Source organism: Pungitius pungitius, chromosome 16 (assembly GCF_949316345.1).
Source record: "Pungitius pungitius chromosome 16, fPunPun2.1, whole genome shotgun sequence".
NCBI classification, from domain to species: domain Eukaryota; kingdom Metazoa; phylum Chordata; class Actinopteri; order Perciformes; family Gasterosteidae; genus Pungitius; species Pungitius pungitius.
In genome coordinates, this window is record NC_084915.1 from 4,822,992 (window position 1) to 4,840,368 (window position 17,377).

Sequence of the window (17,377 nt, forward strand, 5' to 3'; positions counted from 1 at the left end):
CTCGAGTCCAAGTCAAGTCACGAGTCGTCGATGTTAAAGTCCAAGTCGAGTTGCAAGTCTTTGTACGTTTTGTCAAGTCGAGTCTGAAGTCATCAAATTCATGACTCGAGTCCACACCTCTGGCAGTTACCCAAACAAGGCGGTATGAATGTCAGTTATAGTGACCCTGTATGTCATTGGTTGTGGATACTGTTAAACTTAAGACAACTTGGACAATCTCTCCAAGTATTAGCCACATGTATACAATATATTCAGGGTAGTATTATATGTGAGATGGGAACTACAACAGAAAGCTGTGTGCATAGGATCCGGCGCATGCTCTGCTGCAATTGTGCTGTGTGTGGAAAAATGTACTGACAGTGAAAACAATTGTAGCTTCATCCAGACTATTCCTCCCTCCTAAATATGGCAGTGAGCCTAACTAGCGACTAGTTCATGTTAAAGAACAGACCAGGTTTACACTGGAGACTCAAGACAGGATCAAGCCTGAACAAATCACCAGTGGAGCAGAATACTCATTTGGATTTGCATGTAAATGCATTTATATTATGAGTATTGTTCATTCACCAAAAGAACTAAACCAAGTAATTTCAGATTCTCTGATCCAAGGTCATACAGCTCTTTATTCCCACTTGAAGGAGAGAAGTCGGTTGAAACTTAACTACATGTTAGGAAATATATTGGAAAACAGTGTGCCTTTCGCGAACTATACAAGTGAATCTACTTTTCCTGATATCTTCAACAACCTCAGCAGAACAGGACATCAGCAATGTACTGGTACTGTTATATTTAACATGATGGAATAAATCCAAAGAATATTACTGACATTTTGTCTAAGCAGAGGTGGTACTAATTAACTTCGGCTTCATTAACACTAATTACATCAAATGCTTAAACCAACACCTGAGCTTTAAAGGTAAGCTGCAGTATGACTTCTATAAGTATTTTATTAAGATTTTTTTTTAATCGCGGTAAACTGTATGTTGTTATTTAAAAAAAGAAAAGTTGTCCCTTTTGAGGTGACAGCTACATGCGCCAGCCTCCTCTCACCTGACACTTAAATAAATAGAAGAGCGGAGAATATAATGGCTAAAAACAAGTGGTCGAAAGACAGGTGTCTGCATCGGGAAACCCACGAGACCAAGACAAGTTTGAGAAGAAATACTAAACATCTGGATACCAGACAAGATTTAGATTACACATGCAAACCCAAAATGATAATCGCTTTGTCCTAAATCCCAAACCTCATCAAAGAAAGGCTTTCTCTTGTTTTATTACAAACAAATAACAGTACAAAAGCGCCTAATACTATTTTCCATTTTTTTCAGTTGCTCACAGCTTATAAAAATATGCCTATAAAAAGGTCAATATGGTCAAAAAAGGGACCCATTTAACTTCCCACAAACTGACTGAGCACATGAACACACATTCTAAATAAATTGCTAGTGGTGATTTATTTCCAGAAAAATCCATTCCCAACCATTTCACAAATGATAGAGAATGGAATTTCAGTCCAGTCTGAACATAGATATGAAGTACAACAAAGGGACATAGTCTGACAGCCAACGACAAAGGGGACATCAGTCCATGTGTTCAAGATGGATGGATGTGTGTTGACAAGAGCCATCTAGGGAATACAAATGTCTTTCAGAGGCAGTGTTGGTTTAAGTTAAGTCCCCTCTTCCTCTGGAAGATGTGCATCTATAGTCCATGAAGGGTGGAGCTAATGATGTCCATAAATGTGGCCTCTACACAGTAGCAGAGCTGGACATCGGGGTCAGCACCACCATGTTCCTCTGCTATCCTCTGGGGTAAAGTCAGCTTCGAGAAGTCTCCTCCAGGAGCTGCAGCCCCCTGAGGCTTCTCCTTCAGATACTGCAGGCCTGAGGCAGGCAGGAAAATAACGTCTTATTAATGCAAGACTTAAACATTGATCCATTTTTTATACTATACTTTGTCATATACCCTCATTACATTTTTGAGGGTTGAGACTGACGTACACAACAAATTATTTTGAAATTCCTAGCATTTACAGATGTAAATATTCTTCATTTTGTTAAAAAAAAACCAAGGCACATGCACAATGTCACTTATTTATTTGCATGGTTTTGTAACAACATAGAATTCTGAATAAATGCATAGCACTTTGAAAAGGCTAATTTTTTTTGTATTTTCATGAATTGGGTGAGATTTAGCACACCACGATGGATTCATCCATTTGAAATATTGACTAACGTTCAATTAGTTTATCAAATGTCGACCTACTATTTAAGTGTTCTTAAGCAATTTCCTTATATTGGATTATTTTTCAGGACATTGTTGTCCCTTTTATTTAGTTTAACCCCATGTGCCGGAAAATGTCAGAGCCAAGTACAAAAAAGGCTGACCAACATGGCAAGATTTAAGCATATTCATGCTTTATGATAGCTCAGACCTACTCAATCCGTGTTAGGAGAACCCTATTTTATAGGCTTTATGGCAATGTTTTTTACAGGAATCGTTACCCATTATATGCTGAAGAAAAGCAACACATGTCACTAACTATACTTACGTGCAATAAGTGGGTCAATGTCCCTGGCTTTGGTGGCAACATCCGAGGCACAAACCTGGCCCACTTGTACAAGCAGACCTGCAACGTCATCATAGAGCGGAGGGAAGGCCTGGCAGAAGGGCACCAGGCACGGCAGGATGGGCATGAAGAATGAGAAACGCTTGGCACGAGTCAGCACTAAAAAACAAACAGATGCACAGAACACAAAAGAACTGCGTAAACGGCATGTAGGCCGGTGCAGTGTGCACTTATGGAATGGAGAGCAAATACTGCACTAACAGCCAAAGGCCAGATGGTGGCAGTCAAATATAGGAATCAAATTCTGAAGACTTAATATAGCAACAGCTGGTATAATGTGTACAGGCTGCATTGTGAGTATTGGTATACAGCTCGTCTACTGGGAGCAAATCCAATGACAGAGACACAAGAGCAGAGAAAAAGACAAGATGATTAAAAAGGAGTCACATCCAAAAGCATAAAGGTACAACACGTACCTGTGAGGAGGGTGCCCATGACACTGATTGCCAACCTGGCCACACTCAGAGACTTGGGTAGCGCGTACTGGGTGCACAAGTACGACAGCAACTGGATTGCAAAGATCTGTGTGGAAACATAGGTTCAGAACACCTACACTTTCTTTCACCACATTTTATGGTGCAAATATGTAAACAGAGAGCTGCATGTGTCAGAAAGGTTCTGGCACAAGCACAGGGCAAGCAAGGATTTAAAGCCAGGAAAAGAGGGGGAGGGCTCACCTGCTTTTCCAGCTGGGGCTGGGCCAGCAGCTCTGGGATGAAATCCAGACAGATATGGATGGAGGGGATGCCCGCCACAGTTAGAGGCAGCAGAGCTTGAGGGTAACCCTAACAGAGAAAGGCACAGAAGATGGCGAAAGCAGGAAATATGAATCCACAAGTGACGGATGGAGGAAAAAGGAATATACAATTGAATCAATTAAGTAGTATTTGAAGCCCACAGGTACTTTCATGTGAAACTTGTGTGTCTATCCAAATGCACACAGCAGCTTCTGCTTGGCAGTGTGGTTTGGTGGGTGGATTAGAGTGACAGAGGGGGATTGATTGATGAAGTCCACCATATGGCTGTCTGCAACTTTTGAGAGTGCTGCACCACTAATGCCATGGCAGAATGTGATGACTAATGGGGTCAACATGACTCAATGGTATTTTCACTAACATGGCACTATCCACTCAACGACCAAAACCAACAGAGACGGGGATTTGAATGATAGCATTTTTTACAAGATCTTGCTCTTATATGTTTGTTTCCCACTGTAAACAGTGAAACATAAACGATCTAGTCCATCGCCTTCACATTGTATTACCTGAAAGTGGACCAACTTGGCAATGTTAGGGTCGGCAATGAACATCTGATGCAGCAAACAACAGATGAGACATTGCACCTCCCTCAAGTCACTGAGTAGTCCTCCCTCTGGCTCGGCGTCTTCCACACCCCCTCTGGCTCGAGGGCCCAGGCTGCCCTTTTTTGATTTCCATGGCAAAGGGGCCCTAATGCTACTCAGCAGGCTCTGTGTCCCGGCCCCCAGCTGCTGCTGCTCTTTGCACGTTGGCAGACATACCTCCAGGAGAATCTGGACTGCTGCGCTGTCCTGATGTCAAAGAACAACAGGCAGTTGCCACAGTTAGATGTGAGAGGTCATCTCTTGCATACAAATTCATGGAATATTATTTCTGCACCGTGTTTCACCAAAAACCCACAACATCATAAAAAATAGTAAAGTCTGGGTATGTTAGACAGTGTGTGCTTGAGTTGGTACTGGAAATACCTGTGCGGATAGAAGAGCGTTCTTCAACTCCTCCCTGGTGACCTCGGGTGTTTCTGGCTGTCCAGGTACCCCCAAGTTTGAGACCGTCTGGCTTTGCCGATCAAAATCAGCTGTCTCCTTCAGGTGGCAGTGTAGGTAGGCCTTGGAGGCCAGTAGGTAGCCGTTCAGCATGTGAAGCACAATGTCCATCAAAGGAGGACACCTACAAGAAGAAAAGTTTAGTTTTTCTTTTAATGAAGCAATAAAAACACTACCACTTTTAATTGTTGTTTTTATCTTTGTAGCTGATTGAAAAATCCAAACATATATGCACAGCTACAATCATTATTCATGCGGGTTGTACACATGCAGCCCATAATATCTGCATGCAACAACAAACGTATGAGCAGTCTGTGTATGCAGACATCCAATGCAGCATGAACAGAAAAGCCTCTATGTGCTGCATGTGTCCATATAGAATAGGTCCAGAAGTTACCTGTACACGCGTTGATCACAGCGCAGCACAATGAGCGGGTCCACCATCAGGTCGTTTTGAGTGTATTGCTGCTGCCCGAGCAGCTTAGCCGAAGGTTGTAGAGCGTTTACGGTCATCACCCACAGCCTGCAAAACAGACACCAGTCTCAACTTTTCCCTCCTTTGTTTTTCTTGTTGCCCAGTGGTTGGAATAACAGAGGATTCCATTCCAAATTCAGGTGTCTAACTTTTCTTATGTGTACTTTTTTTTGCCATTTTCAAAGAACAACAGTGAATTGCTGGTTTAATATATTGTAGTTATTCAGATGCTCAATTATAAACTGATCCCCAACGGATTTATTGTATTTTGGAAAAAAAACTCCAAGACTCAATTCAGTTTATTTAAGTCACTCCCAAATTAGCCTTTTGCACCTTTACCTTCAGTTTCTCAATTTACACCGAGGCTAAACTATGAACAGCAGAGTGCTCTTGGAGCGAGGGCCAAGCCTTCCGGCAGCTTGCGCACTGGCATCCATCAGTGGATCAGTGTGAAATTTGACACTGCTCCCTTCCTGCTGGGTAAATCAGAGCCAGCCCTCTGCAACATTCAATACTACAAGATGGAGTAAGAAAAAAGAGTGGAGGGGGCAACAATCCCTTACATCTCCTTCACCGAGAGTCTCCCTCAGATTTCCTGCCCTGAGCTCTTCTGCCTACAGAACGCTTTGGGTCGATAGGAAGTCTGCTCAGAGCTTTGGTAACTGCGCCCTTAAAGGCCCTGGGGCAGAGTGAGGGTCACCCATTCCTGTCCACAGAGGCTGACAGAGTAGTTTGGCTCGATGCCTCTGATCTATTCACACAATAATCGGTGAGCAAGAAGCCTGAGGTTAAGGGCAACAACTGTTGTTCCACAGGTCTCCCTTGAATCCATTTACTGAGTCTGACAGCAACTTTACACCTTGGGAGAAACGCCACATAGGCATGCGCTACGTTTAACCTTTAACTTTAAATACATGAATCACCAGGCCAAAAGAACACTTCATTTGGATTGAATATTTGTAAGCTACTTTTATCATGTTTGGAAACCAATCTTAAATGCTAATTAGCGAAGGAAAGAGATTTTGAGCCCCAATACTCAAGTGATGACATTAACGCGAGAGCTAATGCAATTTGTGCCTCAATGCAGAAAACTATATCCACAAGGTATATTAATTATGTGGATCTTATGTGAAATTTAAGGTAAACAAATGTAGCTTCTAATTACCACAATTCCCCGGTGGAAATTTCAATTTAGGCTGTCTCAGTAGCATTTTTTCTCCTTTGTCACAACATGGAATCGTGTCCACAACACGTACCTGCGGGGCATCACAGTGTTGAGGCCCATCCAGAGCTTGTTAAGTGTCTGCAGTATTCGGCGGGGCACAGCGGGCTCCAGCAGCAGAGCCATGCTGGCTGTGAGGGCCTCCGAATAAGAGATCAGGTCACCAGGTGAAAGCAGGGTTAAATGTTCCAGGATCCGCATCAGCCTGGGACTGCTGGATGGTAGCTTCTGGAAAGCTGGGTGGAGAGAAAGTGGAATTAGTTTTCATCTTTGAACCAAATGTGCCAACTGAAATTAATAGACAGTGACATCTAGACAACACATTTTATCAGATTTAATTGTGGTGAGAATTAAATTAGAGGAACTTTAACCATAATCCGCGAATAAAGTGTGATTACACAGTTGTGCTTAGAAAATAAAATATATTTGCAAATTTATTTTACAAATTGATATATTACCTGCATAATGCTGTGAAACTGGTTATCGTCACACGTTTGCATTATGTCATGGATCTCTCGAAGAAAAGCCAATTACAGCATAATCCTCTAAACCTTGAAGGATTAACCATTGAGACATGATCTCAGCTTGATAATGGCTTGGATCTGTAAATGTATTACACAATGTTAAGTGTCTCTGTTACGCTTTGACACTACTCTCTTACCAACACAACCCTCGCTCTTTGGTTACGATTTTTGCTCTTTGCTCTCAGAAAATCCTTTTACCTTTCTTTAAGATTTACTTTATTCTGCTTGTTGTAAGACTTTATTTTTTATTTTCCAGATTTCTAGCAGAAAGAACATGAAAAACATGATGAAAAGCTGATTATTGTTAGATATTTGAATAAAGCAGAAGTGCCAGCATTAACCCCATTTCTTTCATCTCTTAATCCCCTCCTCCTCACCTTGATGGAGCTGACTCTGAGTGTATCTGCAGGTGTTGCTGGGGAGCATCATCCTCCTCAGCAGTGGCAGGGTACCAGTCACCTCCTCTTCACAGACCCAGTCCTCCACAAGACATAGATGAGGGTAGTTGGTGGCCAGCAGCTTCAGCAGGGACGAGTGCAGACCTGGGAACAGGGAAAGAGAAAGACGGGCTATTTGTCAGTCTATTACCCGCAGGATTGTTGTATATTTTGCTTTATTGTGCGGTTTGTTTGTTTTTCCCCCAAAGATGAACATCTTGTGTATCACTGCTTCTATATTGGTTTGTAACCAAGTATTTAATACCATATACCATGATTCTAAAATAAAAAGCGGATTCAAGTGTCTCACCTCCGAGCTCTTGCTGCAGTCCCTGGGCCTGTGTAACTAAGTACTTGATGGGGATCTGGTCCATCAAGGCTGCCGAGTAGGACTTTGGCTTCCTCTGCATCAGGGCTTAAAAAGAAAGAGGACAAGACAGACAATAAGTGTTTTATTGTGTGTAAGGTGTAAGGACACCAGAGCCACAGTGCCGATGCATTAGGAGGAGCAAAGGTGATTTCTCATTGACGTGGGTTCATTACCACTGCTTATGGGTTTCATTACTCCTTCTTTCAAGGCTGCGGGAACACTGGGGTAAACACAGCAATTAAAAAGAAATGGGCATAAACTCTCAAATAAATTTGGCCTAATGAAGGGCAAGAGAAGGGCTCGTCATGGGAGAGAATAAACACTGACTAGGCTAACTGCTAATGCTCAATCTAACCTACAGCTGTCCTCTTAGTTAGCTCAGTTCCCGAAACCATTGTACTGCGCTCTTTGTCAGCCCTCCATTTATTCTCTATGGACCAGCCAACATTCAGTGCCAAGAGAAAAAAGGATGAATGACTGCACATCCAGGGTGAGAGCATCTCTTACAACTCAACAGAGGACAAACGCTGCATTTCTCCTCTCACTGCCTGACAAGCTTGCCTCTATCTCCCTTACAATACCTCCTTCAGTAGAAAAGATGACAATGGATTCACTTTAGACCGGCAGAAGAGGAGAACATAAGAAATGGAAAGGCAGTGAGTTGACAGCACAGAGGTAGTCTATGGGACACAGTTATTGTCTTGTACATACCCAGTTGTTTGGTGCTCGCCAACAGGTTCTCCTCATAAGACAGGATGTAGTACAGGATAAGGAGTTGGGTGGTAATGGAGTAGCGTTGTCGTCCTCCTCGACTGCCTTCCCCTTGCTAACCAATAGCAAACGAGAAGCAAAATTACAGGTCAGGGATGGGAAGCAGAGCGGGAATCTGCATCATCAGTGAATGATTAATGGAGACAGTCAAAATAATTCACATGCAGTATAAGTCCTGGAAGGTTTGGAGGGTGTTCGAAGACAAATAACAGGGGTGCAAACTCATCAGGGATGAAAAAGGTCCGGAAACCCCTCGGAGGGTCCGGGGCATGGTTTTCAACTTCCACAACCCCTTAAATTTTGAGAAATTAAACTTAAATTAAATGTTCAAAAGTTACCGAGAAATAGACACTGTACTATACGATAACACCGTTATTGTAACCAGCAAATATGGTTGATATGATTTGCGAGGCGTCTGACAGCCAACTGTCTGACATTAGCCTGTTGGGCTACGTTAGATAGCCTGACGTTCTTGCAGCGTACCAACGTCACACCTGTCTATGGCATTGAGGCAGCTACAGACCCGAAGATGACACGAGTTGGCCAAAGTTTCTGTGATTCACTGAGGCAGACCCACCCCAGTAGAGCTCTGGAAGACATTGAGGATCTCCTGCTCAGTGATGGGCTGGTTGGTGGCCTCTGGGTTGGCCTTGGAGGCTGGAGTGAGGATGGAGTTGATATAGGCATCAATTAGGGGAAACAGTTGGGTGTGAATGGGGGTGGTCGTCTCACAAAGCTGCCGATAGATCCAATCCTGAAGAGGCACAAGGAAAGCAGCAGAAGGAAACGTTTTTTTTTAGAATAAACAAAAGAAATAGACGTCTACCTGTCACCGAGTAATAAAGTGCAAACCTCCTACCTTGATGGACACTTTGTGCTTGGTGAAAGCCCTGCTCCGGAGCAGCTGGTATATACAGTGAATTGGGAGGAATCCTGTGATGTTGGCACTTAAGCTGTTGGTCACTGCAACCCTCACCGCATGTGCTGTAACAACCTGAACACCAGCAATATCAAAACAAGTTATTCAAAAAGTAATGATGGTAAATAGACCAAACAGAGCTGCAAATAAAGATCACACTTTAGTCAGGATGTGCACAACTTTGAATATCATTTCTCTCCAATAACCTTCTTTTGATCGCCTGTCAGGGTATGATAAGGTGAACATTCTTCCATCTTTAATTGCTGTCAGCAACATAGGCGTAAGCAAACATAACTCACTGCATCATGTGATTATATGCAGTGAGACCTTCTATTAATGAGGCATCTATACCTTTACCCTAAAGGTTCTATCTGTCCTATATCTCTGAGAACAGTAGCTCTCAGTAGAGAAAAGGATTGAGAATTGCTCAGAATAACAGAGATTTTCTCTTTTCTGGTGATACATTTTCTAAATTTAACATTCTCTACTGTGTGTGTGCGTGTGTGTCTGTAAGAGCAGTTGAAAACCAGGTTTACCATCAAAGTTTCTTATTTAAGTTTAGTTATATTTTCTCATTTTAAAACAGACAATTAAAAAGAAATATGAAATTTTCTATGGTAAAATTCAACAGAAACCCTACAAATAAATGCACATACAGATTTAAGGGTGATAGGTTATGTACCTGTTCCGTGAAGATTTCTTGTGTGAAGATAGTCTTCATCTTGCTAAGAGAGCTGGGCTTGATGGCAATCTATAAAAAGTTAAACATTCGTGAAAAACAACATTGATACACACAAAATCATCAACAATGGAAGGTTTACTGTGAGTGTAAACAATCTACTGGCAATAGTGCTGGCATTTTGTAATACCCTCCTTTCACATTTCATAAGAAAAACTCTACATGGCAGACACAACATCGACTGAGAGGATTGCCCTGGGGGAGGAAATAAACAGGCTCTAAATCCAATTACATTAAACATCTTAGTGGAAAATACACTGAGACAGGGAAAACTATTTAGCACACAGGCAGGAAACAATAGTGCACTTAATAAATAATAAAACAGGTTATTGGCCAAGGGGCACAGGGTGTTTTGGTAGCAATGTGTATCCTGTGTGTGTGTGTGTGTGTGTGTGTGTGTGTGTGTGTGTGTGTGTGTGTGTGTGTGTGTGTTCATCTGTGATGAAGTCTTTCTATGCCTCACTGGTGCAGTGGGCCAGAAGCTGGTCAGCCAGAACGATTTATTGATCACTGCCTTCCTCCCACCTTACCTTCATCCCCAAAGTAGAGCACACCAACTCAATAATGGAGCTAAGCTGGTTGCTATGGAAATACATGGCAACCAGTAATAGCATTTCTCCAAAAGAAGCGGATACGCCTGCAGCACTGTAAGGAGGAGGATACACATAAGCGTCCGAGGCAAGGGGAAAAAAAAGAGACACTTTGACTTGTTGTTAATCCTACATATCACAGGAGAGAATCTTAATAAACTGATTAAGCTAGTGGCATCAACCCACACATGCACATCACACCTTCTATCAGGCTGCATCCCTTTAATCGCCCCTAAAGTCTACAGTACTAAACATTACTAAACAGTAATGTTTATGGAGTAACAAACCAACACACGACTTGTAACTGAAGCAGGATTTATGAAATGCTTTCTGCAGTTAGGAGTCATGGTCAAGGCAGGCCATTAGACTGCATTGTCACACAAACAAAAGCTATGTTGAATTTATTGTTGACTATTTCTTCATAAGACTAGTTGTTTCAGAGGGAATATCAAATGCCTCAATATAGTGGACACAAAAAAGATACGTTCCTACATGGATTTGCCCCATTCAACTTGTCATTTAATTTGTTCTGTTCCATGTTCATTCTAAATATTTTTTTATTATTAAATTTCAATAAACTCTGTACTTCCTGCAGGAGAAGACCTGTGACTAAGACCTAGTAAGTTACTCTGAATCACATAATAATAAGTACACACGAAGAGCCTAATCCAAATGAGCATCCTTGTCATCCTCAAGATATTCAAACAATAGAAGTCACTGATTATTCATTAACATTAACCAGTCACCAGGAATCAAGTCATGATCTGAGCGCCACAGTTTTTACATTTTTCAGCATTAACAAGCTGTGTTTTATGATTTAGAAAAAGCTTATCTAGTTGAGACTATTTATTCATCTATGTTTCTAAAAAGGGAAACTGCATGAAAAAAAACAACAGCGGCACATTCCAATCAATTACTAAATAATGTCATTGTTAATGGATTAGATGCATGTACAAAATGCAAACTAAGAACCATAGTTTCTACACACTATTGTCAATAATTCATCCTCATTCAAATTGGGGAGGGATTCACCTTACCTCTCAAAGTATTCCTCCTCTTTGATCATCCAGCTGAGCCACATGACCATCAGCTGTTCCTGCTCAGGGGTGCTGGACGGAGACACACACACACACACACACATTAAATCTCACACTTAAAAAATCAGCAAGAATTAAGACCACTGTGTATTTGAAATGGGTATGTGATCCAAACCAAATGCCTTCTTGTGTTAGCTGAATAAAAGGAATACTTATTACTACTAAAGACAGTCAAACTTTGTGTACCTGACCAGTGTCGGGAAGGCCAGCAACTTGCAGAAGGACAAAGAGACAAAGCGGACGCCAGCAGGCGTGGCCGGGGGTCGGCTGGTCATCAGCTGCAAGAGCTGCTCTGCCTCTTCATCTGTGGGTCTGTAGAGGGATCATATTTATTTATTCACTTTTTAAAAACAAGCTCTGAAAAAGAATAATAAAAAAAAATCCACATTTTCAGACTCCAGATTGAGAATCACAGGGGAGCTGCGATCTGCTCTTTGACCTACCTCAGGCCGGCGATGCCCATGAGCGCACAGTAAAGTCGGAGCAGCGCGCTGGCCTTCACCACATGCTCTTCTCTAAGACCAGAGTACCCCGAGCTGACCTCCTCCAGATTGCCGTCATTGGGCACGTGGGTGCTGCGTGAGCGCGGCAGGATGGCGACGAGCTCCAGCAGCAGCTGTCTGCGCATCTGCCACAGCACCGAACTGCTTTCCCTCTTTCGCTGCCAGCACAAAGAGAATGACATCAATGAGCTCCAAAGCCAATCAAAGTTGGATGCAAGTTGTAATGTACCAAACAAAAAGAAAGCTAATATATAGCAAGAGAACGTTTCAATACATTTCCCCATTTTCAACAGAGCTGAGGGCAGTCTCATTGTCTAAAATAAAATATACAAAAACATAAGAGAAAAAAGTCAAATCATAAATCATGTCAAAATGAAGTAGTAACCCTTTGACCCACTACATCTGGCAGACTGAGGTAACGTGCACTTTAATACACCACAACATCCACTTCCTTGCAATATTTTCTATGTTAGCTAACTAGACTTCTTCTGTGTCTACTTATACAAACTTGAGTGTGAACTTGAGCAGAACAAATCCTCCCCTCTCACCTGTTGTCCATTGCGAATGAACAGGCTGAACCAGGTGCGGACTTTGCTATTGGTACCAAGTAGTAGACCACTGACATAAGAGACAAGGGGACTGACTGCCTCGTCTGCTTTATCTGGTTTGTAGTCCAGAGTCAGAGCCACGCCAAGACCAGGCAGGTGACACTCCTCTCCCTGGGAATGCAAAGAAGCTCAATTATTAATTAGTAAAAATATTTCATGGCATATTGGGGAAAAAAGGACATTGCACACTGAAAATTGGTGATTTGTGTTTTATTCTACCAACCACTCAGTTACTAAAACAAGAAAATGCTTCCAAGAATAAAGATGAATAATGCAGAGAAGTGAATATTTGAATATAAAGTTACTGTTCTAATTCACTTTCAATATAGCTGCTGATGAATTTGATGTCTATGAACTCTAAAACCATCCATTGTCAGCATCCTTTGTGACTTGTTCCTGCGTGTTGTCTGCTCTTTAAATCGTTCTCAGGACAGCTTTTGGGTAGAGTATAAGTCCTGCTGATGTGTTCTCCAGAAAGGCAATGGATTTTTACTACATCCAGGCACCTTGTTTGCCAACTGACCTTGTGCTGTAACCTCCTTAAGAAGTAGAGGGGTGAGCAAGAAGAAACATTTCTCCCCCGAGGGAGAGTATCAGAAAGTGTATCACAACATATCAGCGAGGGGCAAAGGTCTTTCAGAGTGCCCATCACAACTCAATCACAATCAATGTGCTTATATGTTGATGAATCAATTAGACGTCTAGCAAATGAAATGTCATTAAACTGATCCAAACGCTTGTCTTAATTTAATGAAGGCTACTATGTTTGTTGTATTATAATTGAAAAAAACCTTCTAAACAATCATCACAGAATACAAACACTTTCAAATGAAACATAACACAACTTTTAGTTTGTGCATTCCTCAATAATGTTAAAAAACACAATAGCAGAAAAAACTCTTCAAGAGGTTAAAGATAAGTCTGGTTTAATTATTTAATAATTTGTGATTATATCAATAATGTGACTGACCACCATAGCTCTGATGTTGAGGGCCTGTGAAGGGTTCATCTGACAGAGCTGCCTGAGGGCTTCAGTCCTGCGTCGACCACCCACACTCTCCTCATCCTGACGCTCGCCGTTCTTAATCAAACCTCTGCAAACTGCAAAGATAGACATATATATTGAAATAAACAAGCAGCATTAAGCACCGTTTAAAAATACATTGAGTTTCCAGTATTTTTACTTTTCGATGCACAGCCACAGGTAATCTCCCCATTAACAACATCATTTGCCTTACAACAATGTCCTTCCATCAAAGACAGATACATACACCTGGCATGCCAAAAATTAAGAGCTGAAACATTTACACAGGAAAGAAAGCAAGAGGTGGCAACTCAATAGCTGCTCCATCTAACTATAATGAAGCTATCATAGAAAGCTTCTTAGGTGATTTCTGCCCCAGCAGGTTCATCACTATCCAAATGAAGCTCGTACTGACAATTAAAGAGGCACTCAACTTCACATCATCAGCAGACAGCATGTGCAGCGTCTGTGAGGCTGATTACTGTACCTTCATTGAAGCTATCAGGGACATTGGCAACCAACAGACACAGAAACCAGTATCCATTGCGGACATGCAGCAAAGCCTCTGCCACGTCCACAATGGGGAGCAAGGAAGGCAGCTCTAAGAAAAATGAAAACACGGATTCAAGACATCCACTTGTCAACTGAAGGAGAGAAAATGACTGAGATGGGTTATTTTCAGGCATTACCTTAATTAATATTAATTTGTAATAGACGACTAAGAAGATGAAACGAGTCTGGTACCTGCTTGTAAAATGCAGAGGACATCAGCGACCTCGTCCAAGTACACGGGGCTTTCAAATAGTTCAGAAGACTTCAAGAAAAACTCCCCATTCGAGTCTACCACCTGAAAAATAACAAAAGAATGGGTTTGCATTGGTCATTCCAACTCAGCTTTTCGGTGAAAAAGCAAGTGTTGAAGGGCAAATGTAGTACAAAGAAACATGTAATTAGTCAGTGTGAGAGCAGCTGCCAGAAATTTGGGAATCATTTTAGATGCAAACTTGAGCTTTGATGAACAAGGAAAGGAAGCCATGCAATCGTCTTCTTTTCATCCAAGAACCATCAAGTACCACAAGTAGAGAATTTCCAATCATTCAGTACTTTGAACTAAATCATCCTGGCTTTGATTTCCTTATATGGAAAATGTCTCCCACAACGCTCTGTTTTATGCAAAAAGCAACAGCTCAGATGGGCTGCTGACATTACCAATTACCATTACCATTTGCCAGCGTCTAGGTAACATATCATCAGGGATCACGTTTCCACTCCTTTATATCAGCTGTTGGGACACCTTCTACAGTACCTTGTTCATGATAGCCAGCAGTTCACTTAGGGTTAGACGGAGTCTCCTCAAGGGATCACTGTGTTCAAACTCCAGGGTCAGGCCGTGCTGTAGCTGTGACACCAGGATGCTTTCTCCATTTGAGCCACCTGCCTTGTGCCTGGCGGAAAAGACGGCACATCGAGCATAATTGTAGAGCCGTACTGACTTTGTTTTATCAACGGAGCTGCATGTTAACACACTAGATGAACCACTGAGGCACTGAATCGTTTATCATAACCAGTCTGTAGTAAGACTCAAATCAGCAGGTGTGTGTCAGACATACCTGAGCTGCTGCTCCTTCCGCGCGTCCTGCTCCAAGGCGTGGAAGTCCACTGACAAAAGCGCTACGATGGAGTTGACAGCTTCCACCCCGGATAGCAGGCGCAGTATGAGCTTCTTGTCTTGTGCCCATGACTGGCTCTGATCAGCTGGGGCACACAGAGCCATCCTCACCAGGCAGGGTAGCAGCAGCCTCAGCTCAGGGTCGCTCAGGGCAGCGAGCCGCGCCACATCCACCTTCTGCATGGCTTCAAAAGCGAAGGAGCTGACGAACTGCAGCCCTGCACTCTCTGCCATGGCGATGACACTTCACTTTGAAGGAACAGGCGAAGCAGACAATTCAAAGTGCGGCATCTGAAGCCATGTGGCACAAATGAAGTTGAATGTCTTGAAGTGTAAGCATCTCCAGTTACGAGCACCGATTGCATTGTTTAGCAAACACTAAAGTTACATAAACTCTGGGCAACTCAGGAGTTCAGCGGACAGGAGCGGAATTTAGTTGTTTGTATGAATGCAATGTATTCATCTCGCTCTTCAACTCTTTACTAACCTTAGTAAATACCTGAATCTTACGTAATATATGTTCCTAGAGGTTAGTCATTTGCTGCTACATTTAAAAGTTGGTATTATCATTATAACGTAGTTAGCTGATAGAACGCCGACTGTCGCGGCTAACTAACGTTCGTGTTAATGTTAACTTAATATAGCGTGCCGGTGACACAGTAACTTGCGTAAGATTTGAAAACTGATTGTTTCGATTTATTAGTTCAATGTGTATTTAAAAAAACAGCGAACTTCGACGATTAAGCTAATAGCTAACTGGCAGCAGCTAACACAACTGCTTTTTGAGCGGCGCATGCTACTAGCTAGCTAACAGCTAGGCTAGGCTAACTTGTCAGGCAATAATACTCGCGTGTGCTTGCTGGTGCTTCTCTGCGGTGTAAACATACATACAATAATACATTCAACGATCAGCTCACCTCAGTTCTCAGGGTAATACTTAGACTTAATTAGACTAAATTGTACCATCGAGGCCTTTCAGACCTCAGCCTCTGTTGTGTACAGTTATCCTCCAATGATGTGGGGGTGTCCAACGCCAGTGACTGATAGAGAAGCTCGTCCTAGCTGTTCCGGTGCGTTTATGGGGATGTCTTTGTATTTGCAATGCTCTGTCTATTATGGTTTCCGCAGACCCCCTTGATCTCGTCTGAAGCTACAGTGATTACTATGTCAATGTGACAGTGAGGGAACCGGTCTACTGGGCTCTGAGTGACAGCGCTGACTGGAGGCAGTAAGGCTGCACCGACCCGGTCCTGCCCCGACTGCGATTCGGCTCGCAAATAACACATAAACACATCAAACCACAGATATAGAACTTATCTAATACAAAAACAGTGGTTCCTGTCAAATGTTTTCTTTTAATGATGTAAACTGACCTCCTAGTGGTGACTATTGAAGATGCATTAATAACGATGGAAATGAAAGCCGCGGGCAGCGTTGGACGGGTCCTCGCTACTCCCTGCACGTCGGGGCACTGGCCGGACGGTTCGCAAGCCAGTGGTCGTTAACCGTGTGGAGCAACGCCAGGAATGCCAAGCTTTATCTTTAACATCATTATGGTGTTAGGCCCTTTCTGTCAACATATTACCAGAACATTCTGGTCTAAATTAAATCATTTCAAAATACCATACATGAGCCAATTAACAAATCTTTCACGAGACTACTTCTGGTCAATTTAAGGTTATAAATAAAGGGTAACTATAAATAGTTACACAGTAATTCCACTTCAGGCAGAGAATACACATCCCCAGGGTGTGACTTGGTGATAACCTGGACCATCTGATGTACCATTCAAAAATTAGAGCCTCTCAAAATACCCTACATGAGCCAATTTCCTTCAATATCTCAATCACAAGACTACATCTGGTCCATTTCAGATTAGATTTAAATGGAAACCATCAATCGTTTCCCAGGAATTCCACTTCAGACAGAGAGTACACATTCCCAGGGTGCCACTCAGGCATAAGCAGGACATTCTGATGTACCATTCAAAAATTAA

At 42.3% G+C, this 17,377-nt stretch overlaps 1 protein-coding gene across 2 annotated transcripts; it reads right to left on the reverse strand.

Annotated features, from left to right (window-relative positions):
• Window positions 1-586: 586 nt before the first annotated feature.
• ints2 (integrator complex subunit 2) lies at window positions 587-16,775 on the reverse strand. Of its 2 annotated transcripts, none has more exons than XM_037467938.2 (25): window positions 16,755-16,775; window positions 15,323-15,630; window positions 15,019-15,157; window positions 14,457-14,559; window positions 14,200-14,313; window positions 13,659-13,789; window positions 12,629-12,799; window positions 12,021-12,238; window positions 11,764-11,889; window positions 11,518-11,589; window positions 10,421-10,535; window positions 9,834-9,902; window positions 9,092-9,226; window positions 8,810-8,986; window positions 8,173-8,287; window positions 7,402-7,506; window positions 7,032-7,196; window positions 6,165-6,366; window positions 4,831-4,956; window positions 4,356-4,557; window positions 3,894-4,178; window positions 3,307-3,414; window positions 3,046-3,151; window positions 2,552-2,728; window positions 587-1,883 (listed from the first exon to the last, which is right to left on the reverse strand). In XM_037467938.2, exons 2-25 carry the CDS (start codon window positions 15,613-15,615, stop codon window positions 1,702-1,704), a joined length of 3,636 nt encoding a protein of 1,211 aa, XP_037323835.2. In that variant the 5' UTR covers window positions 15,616-15,630; window positions 16,755-16,775; the 3' UTR covers window positions 587-1,701. The 2 variants fall into 2 exon arrangements, with proteins under 2 accessions (XP_037323835.2, XP_037323834.2); XM_037467937.2 differs by lacking the exon at window positions 16,755-16,775 and adding an exon at window positions 16,299-16,671.
• Window positions 16,776-17,377: the final 602 nt, after the last annotated feature.